General features: G+C 44.8%; 1 protein-coding gene across 2 annotated transcripts in view; it reads left to right on the top strand.

The window, feature by feature from the left end:
- The window catches only part of SLC24A3 (solute carrier family 24 member 3), a 270,569-nt gene that overhangs the window by 215,607 nt on the left and 35,246 nt on the right, over positions 1–19,716 (top strand). For both annotated transcript variants that reach the window (XM_068940760.1, XM_068940762.1), the window contains exons 7-10: positions 9,243–9,317; positions 15,186–15,211; positions 16,556–16,609; positions 18,113–18,258. In XM_068940760.1, coding sequence (XP_068796861.1) covers positions 9,243–9,317; positions 15,186–15,211; positions 16,556–16,609; positions 18,113–18,258 — 301 coding nt within the window. The remainder of the gene's footprint in view (positions 1–9,242; positions 9,318–15,185; positions 15,212–16,555; positions 16,610–18,112; positions 18,259–19,716) is intronic.

The following is a 19,716-nucleotide window of genomic DNA, read 5'->3' on the forward strand; positions in this document are numbered from 1 at the left end:
GCTGATACAGCACGCTGCCTGCAAATTGTGATGTTTCAGGGCACCTGCAAATTATGGCGGTGAGCAAGTGTTTTGTCAGTCAGCACGGAGAAGCATTCAAAAACTGGATCTCGGCCTCTGTCAGGGTGGTGTAAGAGCTTCACTAAATGCTCCTTTGCAATCCACGTCGAAGAGGGACAGCGTGAAGGTTGACCCAGATTCTTTGCTTCTGGAGTGCCTTTTGACAAGCCCTTAACGAGAATTTAAGTTGTGTTGAATGAAAACTTGAGGGAGCAGCATCCGTTACAAAACCATCCAGTTCTTCCTTGCTCTTCTGGCACCTAGCTTAGCAGAGACCTGGCAGCAGTATTCCTTTAGCTGCGCTCGTCTGAGGAGGGAAAAGGGCAGCAGCAGGAAAAAGGGGCTTGTATTTGCTGCCAGGCTGTCTCTGTTTGTGGTCGTCTTCTAGGAACCTACATGCTTATTGACACAATTATCTTGCTCTCTTTGGCCTACATCAAACTGCATGGAAAGAGCTGGCTTTTAGAGTGTGTATCTAAGAGCAATTTCACTTTGGGAGGCAGGAAGAAAACAACCAACAGCCATACATTACCTAGTAAGGTAGGAAGGCAGAAGGAAAGAGGAAAGACATCACCAATGCTGTGGGTCCCCCCTGTGGGAGAAGAGAGAGGACAAGCACACTCACACATGGAAATGCCATTGAGATCAGCACATACATGTGCTCTGGGGCTCCTCCGTACCCCATGTGCCTACACAAGGTCAGATGATGGTCGGGTCCTCTGTGTCAAAAGAATAGAGACTGTTCTTCCACGCTTCTGTGAGTTTAGCATGAGATTTTCCCAAAGTCCTCAGTATTGGCTTTTGCAGTGCTCCCATTGATATCCTTGTGACTGCAACTGGGTTCACAGTCATCTTCAAAAGCTTCCTTTAAATGAGAAATCTAATTTAAAATATCTAACTACTAACAAGACTAAAACCTGCATGATGTTTCACTGCTGATGTAATCAACAGTGCAAAGGAAGACAGCGCACTACTCACAGCAAAGGAAAGACCATCAAGCAGAAAAAAAAAATGAAAATCATTCAGAGCTTTACCCTGCTGTACCACCACCAGGGATCTCTGAACTCTTCTTAAGCATTTTTTAGTTAACTCAGTGCCCTATGGGAAAAAGCCATTACCATCCTTGCTTTGCAGACGGGGAATCTGAAATGGAGGCAAATTCCTAAAATCCCTTGTCCCTCAGTGGAAGAGTCAAAATAGAGCCCAGATCTGTGGATTCTGGCTGCCTTGTCTGTATGTTGACCAATACTAGGCGTCAACTGAGTATTTTCAGATCTAAAAGAACAAGGTCTTATCTGAGCAGGAAACAGACTGACATCTTCCAGGAAGGGAGAAGACGAAACCCTTTGCTAAAAAATAGCTCGTGGCTAACCATTAAAAGACAATGCTGCTTTCCCAGAGAAGAGCTTTTGGGCTCTTCTTATATCCTCTGATTTTGTGGGGTAAAATTCTGGACCAGTGATTAATTTGGAACTGAGAGTATCACCCTTGCATCTCAGAGATGCGTGGAAGGCCTACCCAAAATAATGGCTATGGCCAATCACTAAGGGACATTGACTTGTGGTAACTTTCTGTGGATCTTTTCTGTGGAAAAATAAATGGATTAGTCTGCAGTAGGACATTCGCTTGTATTAAAACTATGTCCAATGAAGTAGAGATATTCTAGCATTTCCCTTTACAACTTAGCAGAAATGCTCGTCTTTCCACGAGAATGCATCCTGCTGAATGGCGATCTCTTTGTAAAGATCTACTGTTGATGGACTAAACTCCATCCAGGAAGTCAGCAACAGTATGTGAGAGTCTGCGGGGAAGGATGTTTTCCCAGCTGTGAGGCACCATGTGGTGGAGCTGGAGGTGTGAGCGTTCAATATTCACAATCACTGCATCTCCATCGCTCTCTAGAGTCTTACAGCTAATCACTGCAGGGATTGTCTTTAATCTTTTGACACCCTCGATCAAGAGTTCCTGTCTCTCTACATTAATAAATGAAGTATTAGCTTTTAATACCTGAAAATCTAGACTCTCTATGCCAGAGGGTCAGAGAAACAGAGAAACAAGATCAGACGACTTGCTTCCAAAGTTCAGCACTTCCAGGCAGTGTTTATAGCTGATCATACAGCCCAAGAATGTGAAGAAGAGAAAGGGCAACAAGAGGAGTAAATGCCCTGGAGTGAGAAAGTTCCATAAAGAGCTTGGATATGCTTGGATAATGTTTGACATGCTTCCTCTGGAAAGCAGAGCAGAGCAAATATCCAACAGTGCATACCCATCTGGACAACCTTTTGCATTAGTTAGCAGTTAGCAGTTCTGTTGGGTTTTGTTGCATTCAGTGGGATTGACTGTATGCAGGGCCCATTTCCTCTGTGTATGACACAATAGGTGCCATCAAAAACATGCCCTCCCACCACAGTCCCACCTCATGTGGCAGGGTATGCTCTACCAGCTCCAGCAGCTAGTTAGAGCAGTCCTCTGGGATGCATAATGCCTGCTCTCCCTGGCCCCTTCCTGGTCCACCCTCAATGCATGGAGGTGGGGATGAGGAAGTAGCAAGGCTTGCTCTCGATCCACTGGTAATTGTCTTGGGCTGCATTAGCCCAAAAATAGAAGTTAGGGGCGATATCTGAGCTGCTTTCAGCCACTCCAGTGAGGCCGGTTCCTTTTACAGGCCATCCACAGACTTTGTTCTTCCCTTCCTTGCTGCTGTATCACATTTGCAAGATCAACACAATTTGTCTCTAGCAGCAGCGCTATCAGTAACTGGTTCTTGTGTCCAGAGCTTGATTCGCTCCAAGTACCACATGTACCTTGCCTTGCTGCAGGTGATGGTGAAATATCTAGTGTCCACCTGAAGCTTTCTCAAGAGCGTGCCACACCATCATGCCTTGAAAGCTCTCTGCCTGTACACACCCTTTATGATTCCTTCACTTTAGTCCTGCTCAAATGGTGAGATAGCAGCTGCCATGTTCTGAGTCACACACACTTCATCATCAGTCTATCACAGGCAATGGGTAGAGCAGGCTTTAAAACAACCATCTGGATGGCCTCTGTTGCCAGGTCTCTTCTTGATGGGAAAAACTGGGAGAAGAGCTTCTGCACTGTCTAGCGGGAAAGAAGTAATTTGGAGGAGCGAGGGAGAAGGGTCAATGTTACAGAGTGTGAATGGTGAAGCCCTAGGATGCGGCATGGGATATATTGCCACTGAGGTCACTGGACACCCTGAGTTAACGTAGGTGCCAAGAGCAGTCAGTATTTGATTTTCAGTGATTTTCTCCCTGGTTGCTTATCTTCATGTGTGCACTACATGCCAGAGGTTGTGTGCACAGCTTAGGCCTGCCGATTCAGGAGTTAAGAACGGCTGAAATTAAGCTAGAACCTGGATTTCTCTGCCCCTCCCCAGTCCTTCAACAAGGGGAATAAACATTACGAGGAGTAGGATATAAAGAAGTTCACAGGGTGAGACTTCACCAGTGAGAAATGGGTGACTTCATTATTTCTAATGTAAGACATGTTTTACACGTAGGAATAATATCATGGCATGCGGGTGAGCGTGCATTATAGGTCCTTCTCTGTGCCTGACTCATAGAGGATTGCTCTCATTTAAAGCCTTTAAAGCTTTTCCTTTCAGCTCTGGAGAGCCCAGAATCAGTCCCAATGTAGCAGTCAAGAGAGGGCTAATTGGCACTTGGGGATTTGCATTTCAGATACTTCCTTTGACTGGAAGAATCTCTGTAACCTCGCAGTCACTGTTTTTACAGCTGTCCCTTTATGCCTCAAAGGACCAGGTGTCCATTGGATTCCAATTTTGCTGATTTAAAACTCAATTTTGATCGTATCTTTAACCAAGCTGATTGATCCTTTGATTTCCTTTCTGCCTCAGTCGTGATCCGCTAAACTGTAATGTAAGAGGGTTCCAGGGTGCTAAGATTTATGTGCAGTCCTTGGTTGCTGCAAGGCTATAATAGCACAACTTATGCATTCAAGGTCTGGACAGTTATAACGAGACTATACAATTTGTATCAGTAGGCTAAAAGTACTGCCATCTCCTTCAGTGCTAGTTAGCTCTTTTTACCGTGAGTGCATGGCTACCTTACATACATGGCTTTCCTATACAGGTTGATCAAATGGTTTAAAGACCATGGTCCCAGTGATCAAATGGTTTAAAGACATCAGTTAAATGACTGTATTGAAGGCAAAAGGAAAAAAAAAAAACAGTTTGTCAGTATGTATGTGGTTTATTTGGGATTTTTCTTGTATTCTCCATCTATGTCATATATATTGCTACTGTCACTCTCTTCACCCTGGGCCATTCAGTCTTGTTCTGCCAGGGTAGAGTTGCAGGTTTCCTTGCAGGCAGTTCATGGAGGGTGTCCGCAGTGAGGGCTCGCCTGGCAGTGAATGCTGACAGACACTACGGTTGCACTGCATATCCCAAACGAAGAACCAAAAATGAAGCTTTCCTATCTTAGAGGGGCAGGAAGATCTGTTTGTCAGGCAGCCTGTCCCACCTCTTTAAGAATTAGCATCTGTTTGCATTATCCAGAGGAACTCTTCAGAGATTTACTCCTACAGAAGGGAGAACTGAGATTGATTTGCCCCCTGTTTACTGCATCAGGGAGACCTGTTAGGATCTCTGTGACATGTGAATGGCTTGTAGCAGATGCAGGCATGAGCATGTTCCCCTCAATCCAATTTGAAATCAAAGCAACAGTCTCTGTGATTCCCGCAGTATCTTGGTCTATGAATTTTGTGGACTACATCCCTGCTAAAGAGCTGCATTTAACCCTCTGGATCTTAATGTGGTCATTCAGGTGTCCAAGGAAAATTCCCTGGAAATAAAGGAAGCCCACCTCCAAGATTATTGCAGAATATCAAAGAATAAGAAAGATGCTAGCTTGACTCGTAGTGACCAGGACATCTTGTTTTTACTGGTATGATGTGTTGCATGGTGACCCCTCTTATACCCAGGAGAGCGTTCATTAGCTAGAATGGCTAGAGTTACCATTTATTTAATACTCGTTTTGAAATTTCATGACTTTTCTTATGCAGAGCTTAAGTTTGCAGCTATAAAATCTCCATCAACGTCCATGCTCAGAAGAGCATATAGGACTTTGCTCAGCATCATAAAAGCAGACTGGAATAGACCACTATAATATTATAAACTTTCTTATAAAAATTGCTCAATCAAAATGAAGGAGTCTGCTAAATATAAGATGGAAGATTTAATTAAGGATCTCCAAACAGAATTATGAATCTAACTCAAGGTTTCTGCATTTGGAAATTGCCATCATAAAGCACCTCCATTCATTTGTCTTTACATGCGTTGAAACATATTGTCAGATGGCATAAATCTAATCTGACTCGAGGACTTTAAAGGTCTGTTTCTCATTTTAGATAAGTTTTGTACATGGCACTAGTTAAATAGAGAGACTTTACACTGAGCATAAATTACATCCGCTTAAAAAAGCTACAGCGTTAAGAGGCCTTAGAGAATATAAGTGTAATTTTCAGCATTTTTCACAGCATTAATTTTCCTAGCAGTTAGGAAAATTCCAGAATTGCAAGAGTTAACAGTAGAGAAATAAGGGAAACTGTTTTTGCCAGCACTCTGAAATAGGACCTTTTTATAGATACTGTAGAAATGAAAATGAAGTTACTGTTTGTTTCACTGAATTCATGCACAAGCATGACTGAAGGATGTGGTCAGAAAACACATTTGTAAATGCAGGGCCAGATACAGAGCAGTGTGAATTAGCCATCCCTCAGCTGCCTCCTTGTGGTTTACACCTGTGAAGGATGTGACCCACAGTGTTTGAAATGCACTCCAGAAATGGAAAACACAGATTTGAGGAGACGGTTCTACTGAGACTTCCTAGGACTGTGAAAAAAAATAATTAGAGTTTTAGCATATGGAGGTTGTTACCACCATGTGACTGTTTTTAGTCTGCCCTTTGAAATGCTATTAATGAAGTTAAAGGCTAAATTATTCACTGGCGTTTTTTCATCTAAGATCTGGATTCTTGTCTCATTCAGCCCACAATGACCACAGTTCCTCCTGATTTCTGTGGCTGTGAAAGGTGTCAAGTGAAATGAACTGCACAGAAGTCCTATTTTATCCTCTATTGCATATAAATTGCCTGCTTTCTTATTCGTATAGTATTTCTCTGCTGGAGCATTAACTTGCGTATTCACCCCCATCCTGAATGCATGCAGAGCTTTAGTGTGCTGGGAACCCGTGGTAGCGGGCCACCGGTGTGGTGGGTGAAGCTGTGGTTCTGCTGATGGTCAAGCTAGCAGTGATCTGGCTGCTCTGTACTGTTGGAGTAGCATTTTGATGAGTGACGCCTGCCGCTCAAGTTATCGTTCCCTGAACAAGTCAGCCTGGGCCAAGTTAACATTTCAGCAAGGACAAGCCCCCTCATTTAGCTGTCTAAAATTCCTGGAAACCCCCTGTATGAGATGCCAGCAGCTGGTCTCTCAGTGGGCACAGGCATGTAGTCATACGGCAGACACTTTCATGACCAGTCAGTCAAATGATGGGGAGTACCCACAATGCTGGGCAGCAGCTGGGGGCTTCGGTGCCCAATGGTGCCCCCCTGCGCAATGGTCTGTTGTGTCCCTGATGCTCTTGCTCAGTGTATCAGGCTGGTTTCCTCTCTTGAGCAATGCAAGAGTCACAGGCCTGGGAAAATGAGTAACACATAATGCAAAAGGAAGGAAGAAAGAGAAAGTGGTGGGAATAAGTGTGATGACAGAGCTCTAGCATACAAAACATATTTTATTGCTGCAGACTCTAGTGGGGGATGCTCTGGTGTGCGTATGGGAGGGAATTCAGGGGGAAAAGGATATCAAAGAGCCCTCAGGGCCCTTGAGAACTTTTCTGTCATTCATAAATAATTGGGACTTGATTCCTCTTTCCATTACTTTGACATCACTTCTTCTCAACCCAAGGTCTCTTGGACTACAGATGAGCTGTAATGCATCAAACTGATCTACCATCTCATGCATGCAGGAAAACGTAAACCAAGGGAATGTTCCAAGTTTTGCCTGAATTTTGAGTAGGAAATGAGAACTGTTGTGCAAACACTGCTCAAGATGCTGATGGGATTTTTTTCCCCTTAAAACTCTAGGGAGTTCTTTGATTAGAAAAAGTAAGAAAAGCTGTAGTAGAGCAGCCTTATTTTTGGATAGCAATAGCTATGCCTTAAGATCACATCTTGCTTTCTTAGCATTGCAAAGCAGCCCCAGTATCAATGATAATAACGTTTATTGTCATAAAAGCTTTTCTTTGACCGGTATTCTTCACAGGTGCTAGTGCTCTAAGGGTTAATCTTGGTAAATGGGGGTTGAATATTGTATCTCAATTTTCCTGCATAAGAAGGGAATTTTACAGATGGCAGAAAATAAAAGTAAAGTTTCTGGTTGTTTGGATTCATGAAGAAACATGACTTGCGGATGTAGCAGAGAAGTGTATTTACAAAGGCAATGCATAAAATGCATTCTAGAAAGGGAGAATCAAATTTAAGGAGACAGATCAGCTTTGGGGAACTGCTGATAAAATGGATCATGATTTAGGTGATGGAAGATGTTACTGCCACATGACAGTCTGCATCTCCTCCAGCCTTACTAATTAAGGAAGTCAAGGAGTGACTTAGTGTTTCAGCACATTTCATGTGAATCCCTTTCTCATATGGATTTCCATCCATTTGAGGCCCCTGTGGGCTGTACAGAGAAATGTCAGTTCCCTTAATAGATTTAAAGTCAGAGGAAATCATTAAACATCTAGTCTCAACTTGTCTGAAAAGCAGTCGATGCAGCTACCTGTTACCGTAGGTAGCCCGGTAGCTTTATTTCCCTTGGAGTATGCCAAGTCATTATTTGAAGACATCCAGAGACGGAGTATCCCCTCTGTTCTCTTGGTCCCACATGTTTGATCACTATTAGAAATGTGTGCCTCATTTCTCATACAAAGAGGAAGTTTCTACCTTCAACTTCATTGTGGACTTCCCAAGTAAATTGGCCCTCTTAATGTATCATTAGCTACTCTGCAAACTGCTCTTCATCAGCAAATCCTTCTGCCCATGTAGGGCTCCACTTAAATCAGTGAGTCTATATGGTTTGTTAATATAGAGATGTTACATAAATAAGGCATATTGAAGGTTCTACTCTTAGGCATCCAGTTTTTTTGGCATATACAGAGCCCTTTGAGAGTCTGTTGAACATAGGACAAATGGGCACAATCCTCTCTTACAGATCGGCCTGGTTATACCTTTTTAGCACCTCCCGATGGTTTTCAGTGCTGAAACGTGCAACCTTACTCTGATGTTATAGCCACAGGAAATATCTTTACCTTGCTGGAACAAAAACAATGGTCCTGAACAGAGAGAGAAACAGAGAGAGAACAAAGTGTCAAGCTTTGCTTTGCAGGATTAAAAATACTCTGGCAGTCTGCAAAGAGCTGGCGAGAAGGGTGGAGTTTTCCAAAGTGTCCCATTATATGAGCTTCTCTGTTCACCCAATGACTGTGCTGAGGTCTGTCCTCCTCCCAGAACTCTTGGAAAGCTCAGGTCTGGGTTCCTTGCACAGTCACAGAGTGGAAGGTACTTTCTGTAAAGCAGAAGGGAATAAAGCAGGACTCTCGCCCTTCTCATATGCCTAATACACTGCTTTTCAGTTAAGTACATGAGTTATCGGCTTCTTGCTTTCAGACAGGAGCCTGTGCAATGCTGAGCTGATCACACAACGTGTCCCAAAGTGTATAAAAGAAGCACGTGCTCGAGAAGAGCCAGCCTTCGTTTTTGCTGATCTTCCCTCTGCTGCTGCCTCGTGACTTCCCCTACTCAAAACATTGAGCCCATTTCCACCTGCAATTAGCTGTGAACAAATTTTTTTGATACCCCCAGACCTGTTGGACTCTGTAGGTATGCTGTGACTTAGCATGGAAAGTGCTGCCTGTGACCTTACGACTTTTGCTTTTCAGGTTTGGCCATAACCCTCCATCTCTCTAGTGCCTTTCCTTCAAGCAGCCTCAGAAAGCCGGTGCGCTCCCCTGTTTTCATCTCCTCATTGTGTCCTAGCATGCATGGGGCCAGCTTGCACTCAAAACGACAGGCTTTACTCTGACACACACTGTTAATGTGCCAGTCGCACTCATCCCGACTTCCTTTCTTGGCATGTTTTCCCAGGTCGTTGCGCTGTCGTCATGGAGTCTCTTGAGAGATTCAATCTACTATACGCTATCCGTTGTTGCACTCATTGTGGTAAGTTTTTGACGGTTACTATACATGTTAATCCTCCATGGGAGCCCATGTGTCGGCTGCAGCCTCTGAAGGGGGGCTGTTAAGAAATCGTAATCTGGTGTCTAAGACCCTAGCTCCAGGAGTCATGCGGCTTTTCTGCTTAGGGACAAATGTATTTGCGATGTCCGTGGTTCTGTCAAAAAGCTTGACCCAAGGGTAAGTGATCGAGGAAGCCTGAAGCAAGAGCTAGGGGAAAGTGAGGTGCCACAGTCTCTGGGCAGGGACAGAGCACAGAGCTGAAACGCTGTGCGACGGCCCCTCTTCCAGCTCTGACGTGGACGTGTGGTTCTGTCTTCTCCACGCAGCAACCCTTCCTGTTTCTACTGGCTCTGCTTCCCCCAAAAATCCTACCTACCAATAAGGAGGCATCATTTGTGCCCAGAGGAAAGAGATCCTCAACAATTACAAAACATTACAGTGTGTTAGATATGTCCACACATATTTGTGTGCACAGGTCTTATTTAATACACACTATCAGCAAATCCTCTAATGAGGGTTACAGTAATTCTCAGTGCTGCTCTTGTTCCTGCTTTCAACAAGCTCCGTAAGTACTCTGACTCTCTCAAACTCAGGCCATACAGTGAAGAAATGTTTAGTACAAGTGCTTACGACCCTGCCATCAGCTTAGCGTTATCTTTGCAACCACTACAAAACAAAGTCAGGAAATGCAAAAACTGAGTTTTCTGGCAACAGGTACTTCTTTGCATGATTTTTGGACATGAAGACTCTAGATTCCCCAGAAAAAGAAGAGTGTTTTTGTGGGGTTAACTTTCATTTGTAAGCAAGAAGAAGGGAACTTTATAATCAGAAAGATGAACACTTGCGCTTCTAACCTTTGTGCTATTTTTATTACTCTCAATTTCAACACTGTGTTTTGTTTTGCCTTCACTCTGCAAGTGCCTGTATACCACCTACATATACTGTAGGTACAGATGCCTATCTCTGAAATCTCAGAGGGTTTGCCTCAACTTGTTTGTACTTTTGTTTCCCACGCTGCAAGGTCAGCATTTTAGCACCTTACGAAAAATAACTTATCTTCAGTCTAAGTCTAATTCATGCATCAGAGCTGCTGCTAGAATAAAAGCTACATAATTATTAGCAATGAGCTGCGAAACAAAAAACTCTTTTCCTGCTTTAACAGCTCGACAGTAACATCATACTAAAAAGTATGTTCCTAAACAATAAACTCAGCCACTCCTACTAATTGTAATAAATTGCACTGTGTGAGCATAAAGACACGTATTCAAACTAGCAGTCATTCTCTTAGTTTACTCCAAGGGAAGCACAGAGCTGGGCAGCTTCCTGGCATTTAACCTCTTGTTGTCCGAATTGGATGTTTCATTTATTGCCTGGGGGCAGACAAATTAAAGATCTCTTGTTGAACTTGTCATTGGTTTTTCATTTGTTCAAGCAAGGCAGCATTTTTCATGGCTGGTTCATCCTTGTGTCATCAGCTGCTTTGCTATGCTGAGAGTCATTCTCATCTTATTGTGTCCAGTGCATCCCTGAAATTTCTAGTTACATGTCATATGTAACTAAAATTCATAGCGCTCATTGACTAGACATCTCTGTTATCCTAAGGAAAGCTCTGGTCTCCTGTACTTTATTTCTGTATAAGCTATTCTTCATGGTTACAGAACTGCAGAAGTCCTTTTCCTTTGGGACTGTAGCCCATAATACCAGGATGCTGTTATTTTTTCCTAAGCCTTGGCTTAGCTTCACTCCAGATCTGCTCCCACTCTTCTGCTGATCTTACCACCAGTGAGGTTCAGGGTCCGAAATGCAGCCGTGGAAGTACTGCAAGCGTTAGCCAAGGCTTGGAGGCGTCACCAGAACTCTTGTTCTGAAGTTACGGCGTTAAATGGCTAATTGTAGTGTGGGAGATGTGGATTGAGCCTTACTGCTGTTCAGAAATCATGGCAAAGGTCTTTTAAGTGTCCCTTAAGAGAAACAGCCAGACAGGAGGAAAGGCAAACGGGTGAAATGGCTCCTGATTTAGCTCCAAGGTGGTGTACCAACCCTTCTGAATGCAGCAGAGATCCTCTGTTAAACGCAAATGAGGATTTCGTCTTTCAGAATCTAAACACTGCTTCAGCTTAAGAAATTTCTCCCCCTCTCTTCCAGGCATCAAGGGACCTGTGGCTTCCCAGTGACTCAGATTTTCATGTCCTCTTAAGGCAGAATCAAGTTAAGGTAGCAGCACGTTATCGTTCAAATACTGGCTCTTCAGTGCCCAGTGTCACCATTTGGACAACCCCCATGGTCCATGCAGAGGGCAGAACGCTTTGCACGTGGTGTCCCCAGGGCTGCCAACCCTCCAAAATAGTACCCAGGGGACAGAGAGGGAAATGGCCTGGTTTGTCCACTCTGTGGAAATGAATGAGAGGAAAGTGGCCCTTCAACTGGGACAGAAATAAGCTGTATTGTTAAGAGTTGGCATGAGCTGTAGTAGGACTTGGCTTTCTATTTTGTTGCTTTGGTGTCAGATTTTTGAAATGTGCAGAAACCTTTATGTCCCATGCTATTGATTCTTTCAGTGAAAATCTGAAGATATAAAACTACAGAATATGTAACGTCCTCTTGGGAATAAAAAGCAAGTGCCAGAAGCCAGGTGGCTGCAGAAAGGCCAGGATTTCCCTGTCCCACATCCTTTCTCCCAGGGCGCAGCTCCGTTCCAGAGCGGTCTCCCTGTTGCTGATACAATATATGTCAGCCAGGATTTCTCTGTGAGGGGTCCAGAGTACTCTCCACACATGAAGGAGATACTTTAGAGATGGGGACCGAGACCATGCACTTCCTCGATATCAGCTGGACATCCCTGACAAACACCTGTAGAGACACTGTCGATTTCTGTGGTTGCTCTGTAATCTAAAGTGAAGCGCTTGCTCTATTGCTTTCAGAAGGTGTACAGTGATATTGAAATGGCTGGTTATTTCACGTTACCACCAAAGATAGCTTGTTTAATGAAAGATAAGAGTGAGCTGGACGAATTATGGGTGTAGGCTCATCAGCCATATAAACTTATTTATTCTCATCCTGTCAGTCATCCTTTAGACATTTTCCTGTGAGATATAAAGTGCTTCTTGATCATTACATGAAAAAAAAAAAAAAACCACAGATTGTCCTGTGTGAGACTTAAAAAGCCCCACGTCGCAATGGTTACACTGCCATGTATGGTGTATTAAGCAATATCCAGCCACACACAGGACCCAGTTGAACAGGACAGCTGAAAACAAGGTGGAGCCTGTTCTTGCTCAGCAAAATCCATAAATACATAAATACATTCTTCGCATCAAGTTTGTCAGACTTCTACAAGTCTTCAATTTTAGGAGCTTGAACGCTTTACTATATAGGAATAATTTTCAATGTCAGCGCATTGAGACTTGCCCGCAGCCTCAGAATGTGATCATCTGCCTTGAAGGGTGGTATTACTTGCAGAAGGTTCCTCACGTATTATTTTAAACAGCAGATCGTAGTGCTTCGGTATGAGTTGCACACCATTGGTGTCTTGCATCGTCATAAATATGCATGTGGGGAAATAAACACTTTCCTGCCAATGTAGAGTATTTTAAGGTTATGGATTCAACAAGTTAAAAAAAACCTTAATATTCTGCTGTGTAAATCAGTATGGCTTTGTCTCCTTCCATTTGCACCAGCAGAGGAATTGCAGTGCTGCCGCAATAAATAGCAAAGCAGTAAACTCACCTGTTCAGTGCTCCAGGCCAGGTGATAAGACTGAGTGAACTCTAAATCACACAGATTATAAGCAGATAAACTCCGCTTATCACATTTGCCTCACCTTGATTTGGCCTTATAATTTTTTTCCCCTTAAAATAATATTAAAGAGCTGCCTTGTCATCTGTTAAAGCTTGTCAAAGCTGTTAGTTCTTATTATTTCCTTGAAAGGAAAAAATCCTAGTGTTTCTTAACTTGGAAGGACATGGTCAAAGTCATTAGTGAAGAAAGTGAGATTGGTGCTATTTCTAATCACAAAGGTCACTGCACATGTTTTCGTGTCCTATCACACCAACACATTGTAGCTCGAAATAGCCACTGTCAGATGAAATCATGGTGACTGGGAGCCATAACTTATCACATGCATAATGTTCTGCAGTCATGTTTTCTTCCTATAACAGATATAACCACTGTTTGGTGCTTGCTACCAAACAAGAGCTGCTATTTACAAGCTGTATAGCTTAAGGGAAGTATTTCATTGTGCCTTCAAAAGGTCATTTCCTTTCTCTTGGTTTCTCTGGTGCTGCTTCCATGGAGGTGCTTTCCTACCGCAAATACAGCATTTAGATCACTTCATGCAGCACTGAGCTCAAACCACATGCAGATGCTTTAGAAGGACTGAAGGAAAAGTAACCTTCTCATGAAAGTTGAAAGCTGCACATAGTGGCTTTCTGGGCTGTGAAGCTGTAGGGTTGCTGTGTGTGCAGTACTAGCGGAGATCCCTCAGAGGTGTACAGCTCAGCCACAGTGAAGTGTTGGCCCACATCTACAGCTTGGCCACGATGAAGCGTTGGCCCACATCCGCAGCTTGGCCATGATCAAGTGTTGGCCCCCATCTGCAGCTCAGGCGCTATGAAGTGTTGGCCCTGCTCTCTTCCTGAGGACGCGCTGGTCACAGCTCTGCATCTGGGTTTCCCTGCTGCGTGCTAGTGGAGTCTCATTTGCAGCTGTCCCATAGCCCAAATGCAGCGATTCAGTGCTCGGGGAAGGGGCATGGCTGTGTTGCTCGTGGGCTGGGGAGAAGTGGCAGCAGGGCCAAGGGCAGCAGGGCTGGCTCTCCAGCCGCTGGAACCTGTCACAATGAAATCACGTGGTGCATGCTGAGCGCCACGCTGGGATGAGTCCCCCGCTCTGCGAGCGATGCCCGGGAGCAGCAGCGACAGCAGCCCTCTCGCAGATGGACGCTTACAGGGAAGGGAGCAGCAGAGGCAAGGCCGGGGGTGCTACCAGCAGCGTGGCACTCCGCGTTCCTCCCAACATCTGCTGGTGCTGCTGGGGGCTGAAAAGCAGAAAAGCACCCAGCTATGAAACAGGACAGCCATCTACCGGTGACAGGAAAAGTTGACCTGCAATCTGCCTTCTCAGACCCTGAAAACCAAGTGCAAACAGGCAGAGTCCTTCGCCTCTGCTGCATGGCGTTATTTTTTTCCGTGGCACACAATACCTCCCTCACGCATGCTGGAGAAGGCCACGTTTCTTTCCTGAAGAGGCTCGCACGGCGTTATCATGAAAGCTTAAATGGTCGCTAGGTGTGCTGAAATAGCTATCACAGTGGTTACGTTCAGCTGGCGTGGTGAGCACTTAGATGAGAAGGAAGTAAACCCCCCAGGGCCAGATCTGAGCTGGCAGGGTTTATAGGTTACCCCATCAGTTTTCGTGGGGCTCCTGCCGTTCACACTAGCTGTGCAGTCGGCCCTAAATGCGCGTACGGATTGCACGGCTCCCAGGGAGAGGTGCTACCTCTGGCCAGACTGACCGATGCCGCTCAGCAAAGCGGATATAGGTCCTTCTCCAGGTTGCTTCTGTTTTCCCTGCTTTCCACCTGCAAAACCACCTGGTCCCGTGTTGCAGGTAGCACCAGTTATACGAGGCCCTCACGGCCTTTAGGAGGGGGAACCAGCCTGTGTTTTCTAGGTGGGACAAAGTGAGAGTTGGAAAGTTGCCAGGGCTGGGCAGGCAGGCAGGGGCAAAACAGTGAGCAGGACTTCGTCCCGTTGCTCTGTGCCTTGCTCAGGTGAGGGACTGCTCCCAGCCCTAATGCATGCTTTCGTGGTTTGTTTCTAACATGCCTCTTTTTAAATCTTTCCTCTACAGTTTATTTATGATGAAAAAGTTTCTTGGTGAGTATGTGCGGCGGTGAATCCCTTTTCTTGTCGTTTTGTTCTGATTATAACACAAGCGCTGAAAAAAACCCCAGGGTTAACGGGAAGAGGAGGAGAAAGAGAAAATGAGCAGTAGCTATAGAAACATATATGTGCATAAATGTCTTATACACTGACAAATGTCCTTACATGTACCGCACGTCTATGGTAGGCTAGGAAGGCTTTAAAGACTTTTAAAAATGAACATGCTTTCAATTGTTTTGCTTTCATCCTTTGTTTTCAGCGCATCTCAGGGCTTGGAGAGTGACAGTGGTAGCTTTGATTTCACTCACAGCCAGTATTATTTGGATTACAAGCACTAGGGGGAGTGAGGCTTTTTGTGTTGCATGTTTTCTTAAACTTGTTCTCACTGGGGGATTTCTGTTTAATTTCACGCAAGGATTTCTGAAACATCGAGTTTTGCAATAGCTTGTTTTTCTTTGTTTTTGTTTTGTTTTTAAATAAAATTGCATCGAGGCCCAGTTAAATTTGACTCTGTCCTTCTACTAAAACACATCAATGAGGCAGCTGGGTGTTGAACTGCCAGAAGCAGGGAATGAGGGATTGGTATGGTGCGTGCAGCATCTCCAAGGAAATCCTTCTTAAAAAGACAACGACCTATGCATCTTAGCATGCTGCAAACTTCACGTGGGGGATTTTCACAGGGCCCGTGGCTTGCCATAGCAAACCAGGCGGAGTACAGCATTTTGGTCAATGAAAAAGAAGAGAAAAATACAACTGCCTAGGAACAACTTCCAAAAGCCACGCTGTGTTTTATTTCTGTGCACATTTCTTTAGTTTGACCTGGAAACTGCGGAGAAAAAATAGACTGTATCAAAGCAGTGGCTTAAAGCACTGTCTGCTGCATTCACTGTGACCGGAAAGCAGCTGCCCCTTCATTCAAGGTCCTTTCCTCGAGTCCAGCAAGCTGCTTTGCACCCCAAGCCGGGCATGCAAAGCAGGACAGCTGCTCCCCTCCCTCTGCTGCAGCCCCCAGGTGTGTTGCCCTTCCAGAAAAGTCCAAATTCCTTGGATGCACATTTATTTACTGAACTTTCCCCTTTTTTTTTAGCCATTTGCTTTAGCTGATGGATTGAGGTGGCCGAGTAAAACCAGAGCAGAAGTCAAAAAACAAAGCAGTCATTTGGGTGTGCCGGCCATTTCTTTACCTGTGCCCTCTGCTAGAGCTGTGTTAAGACAGGCAGAGAGGGTCGAGCCCTCCTGTGAGTTTGTGGCACAGTGGGAGCGGGGAAGGGCTGAATTCATGCAGCAGCATCTCTGAGTCCCCCTCTGACTTGTCTTCTGTGTTGCTTTTGGTTGCAGGTGGGAATCCTTAGTCTTAGTGCTGATGTACGCCATCTACATCGTTATCATGAAGTAAGTGCAATAGGTCTAGACCGTGAGGCTCCCTGCTCCGATGCTTTTCCAGAGCCCACAGAGGTGACACAAGAGAGCTGCCGGCTGGAGGCAGGGTTCCCATCACACCGGCCGGAGCACCTCGCCCTTTCGCACGTTTATCTGTCATTTCTCCTGGCGAGATGGGACGTGGCCGTTTATCTCCATTGCCCAGATCCAAGGAGCAGACATCTAAAGGTGGAGGATGCTTTCCAGGTCTTACCCAGCCCAGGCTAATGCAGTGTGTCTGTGGCAGAGCAGAGAATGGAGTCCGTCTCCAAGTCCCACCAAAGCAACTGCCCTCAGACCTGGCCACTGGTCTTCCTCCAGTCGCTTTATCAATTGCAGCCTGCTTCTCAAAACTCCACAGCAACTCCCTGTTCCTTACTTTGCGACCCATGATAAAACTACAGCATAGCCAGCATTGGTTTTCTGGGTGAAATGTGTCTGACCTGTGTAACTTCTTTCACACGAGCTTGTGCCGGTGAAATAGTCAATTGTGCTGTTTGCTCCTGCTCCTCCTGCCTTGTTTTTAAAAGTCAGTGGAAAGGAAACCCGGATTTACACTGGAACGTTAAACAAAACCTGCCAGCTGCCAAGCACACCAGTGGGTCTTGTCTCAACAAGTAAGATTAGAGCTTTGTTTTGAAATGATGAGCAGAGTAAATATTATGAGGGCAGTGCTCAGTGAGAACAGCGAAGCAGGCTGATTTGAAGGGAGCACAAGTCAGAATTCACCAGACTTCTCGTAATTAGGAGCTTTCCCTTTAATGTGGAGCGTAGGTTCACCCGTGCAGAGCAGGTAGTTGTGATGTTTAAATCTGGAGCGGATTGTTTTGCTGGATGCAATGCTGTAGTTTGCCCAGCTGTTGCAGAGCTGTTTGGATGGAGAGAGGGAGGTTGTCGGCATGGCCAGGGGTTCAGAGTGATCCACTCTGGCCTTGAATCACGTGGTGAGATCCTCGGCTCTCGTTTGTGTCCAACCCTGGCTCACTCAGCATGAAATAAGAACCAAAAGTTTGCAGTTTTTTTGCTTTTTGGTTTGTTTTTTTTTGCTTTTTGGTTTGTTTTTTTTTTTTTCAAAGTAAAGACAGAACTTAGCATATGGTCTTGTGTTTCTCTGGTATGGCTTCAGAGGTAAAACACCACTTGTGCTCAGCTGTCATTAGATAATGAAAAATAAATTTGGATAGTGAAAAGTATTCGTTAGATTTGCAATAAAGAGCACTAATTACATATAAATACATAAACACACATTCCATTCAAGATTCATTTCTCATATGCTTCATAGCCTTCTGGGTATGGAAAGATTACTTTGTACATGATGTAGTTACAGCTGCAGCATGCTGTAGCTAGATTTCCTTAAAACCAGAGAGCTTTCCTTCCCTTGCTTGGCTGGGTCATCCTATCCTAGGAAAGGAAGAGCGTCAGGAAACCCACTTAAACAGAGCAAAGGTACACCTACAGTTTGTTTCATTTGTCTAGGTACAACTCTACCATACATCACTGCTTCGAAAGGAAGACAAAAAGCGCTGCAAATATGGTGAACGGATTAGCAAGCAACACAGAAATGGATGATAACAGCAACTGTGACGCCACAGTGGTATTACTAAAGAAAGGTAACTGTTCCAGTAAGTCACCCTACTTGCTTGCCTCATTCTGAATATTTTACAAGTTTGGCCGGTAGTCACGCGGTACGGGCTGGCTATGTCTTATCAGCAATGAATAGGAAGAGCAGTGGCCCTTTTGCAAGTTGCTGTGGCAGCAGTAGGAGGCCGGTGGCTCCAAGGGACGCAGAGGGGGGCCTGGGTGACAGCTGTCCCCTTCTTGCTGACAGGGGCAGCTCAGCTGCGAGGAAAGTGCCTGCCTGAACAGATTCTTTCAGCTTCAGGCCTGATGTGTCCGGGAGCTATTTTTTTAGACCATTGTATCCCCACCAGCCTAAGTCCTCCCGTGGACACATCTAGGTGCCCATCTGCATCTAGTACCTCCAGCTAAATTTGATGCATTTCCAAAGCGACGTAAACTGAACAGAGAAAAAAGCCATACTTAAGCCAGGGTACGTGTCCCCAAGGGGGCGGGAGGGGACTCTGCCCTGATGTAGATGGTGTGCTTTTACTTCACATACACTTGTGCTTTACTTCGTCTTGCATATGCCTAACTTTTCCATGTAAATGATCTCTAAGTCGATGTTTTCACTTTGGCCAAAATCCTCTGATTTAAATCATGATCATTTGATTTAAATCATGATCACATATATAACTGATTACATTTCCTCAGCATAAAAAAACCACCCACTCCATAGCTCAGCTGCAGTAGCTGCGTGTGTGTCTTTGCAAACACATGCTAAACTGTATTCACAGAGGCTAACGTATCATACTTTATCTTTGCAGCAGGCGACAAGCACGTGCAGTAATTCCTGGGGTTATATGCCCCTATCCTCAGCAATAACAGCCCCAACTCCCCTGGCCAAAAAAGTCACTGGTTTAACTCGGCAAGGAGCTATGTTGCGTCTAAAGCGGTCCCAGGCTTTGGGTACAGATGAGCTGCCACTTTTGTTACGCTGGAACTCAAAAAAACTAACAAAAATAGGTCTCTCTTTTCCCACAAAGAGCTGTGAAAAGACATAGTCCATATGCAGTAAGTAACTTCCTATGAAGCGCAGATGGGACTTTTTATTGACATTAAGCCCTCTGGTGAGTCTGCCAGGTGCCAGCTATCATGTTAATGCTGGATGGGTGACTAGAGGGAAGGCTTTTGTGAGCGCAGCGTGCTCTGGTTTGGGGGAAGCTCCTTTTACTGGAAGAGCCCTCTGGAGCCTGGGGCTCTTAACGCTAAAACTGTGCTGGCAGGAAAACTACGCTCGTTACCAGTAGCATTAAACTGATAAAAATGAAGCACAGGCTCAGGCCTTAGTCATTCAGGTCTATCCGGTGACCTCAGGATTGCGCACACATGGGGCAGTTTTGATTGTGGGATGTAGTTTAAACATCCTCAGATGTTTGAACATCCTCAGAGTGCCTCCTTGCATGACGCTACTCAGCCGTAGGTAAATTTTTGTTTTTGTTGTCTGAACATTTGCAGTTCCT

This window comes from Struthio camelus, chromosome 3 (genome assembly GCF_040807025.1).
Source record: "Struthio camelus isolate bStrCam1 chromosome 3, bStrCam1.hap1, whole genome shotgun sequence".
Taxonomy (NCBI): Eukaryota; Metazoa; Chordata; class Aves; order Struthioniformes; family Struthionidae; genus Struthio; species Struthio camelus.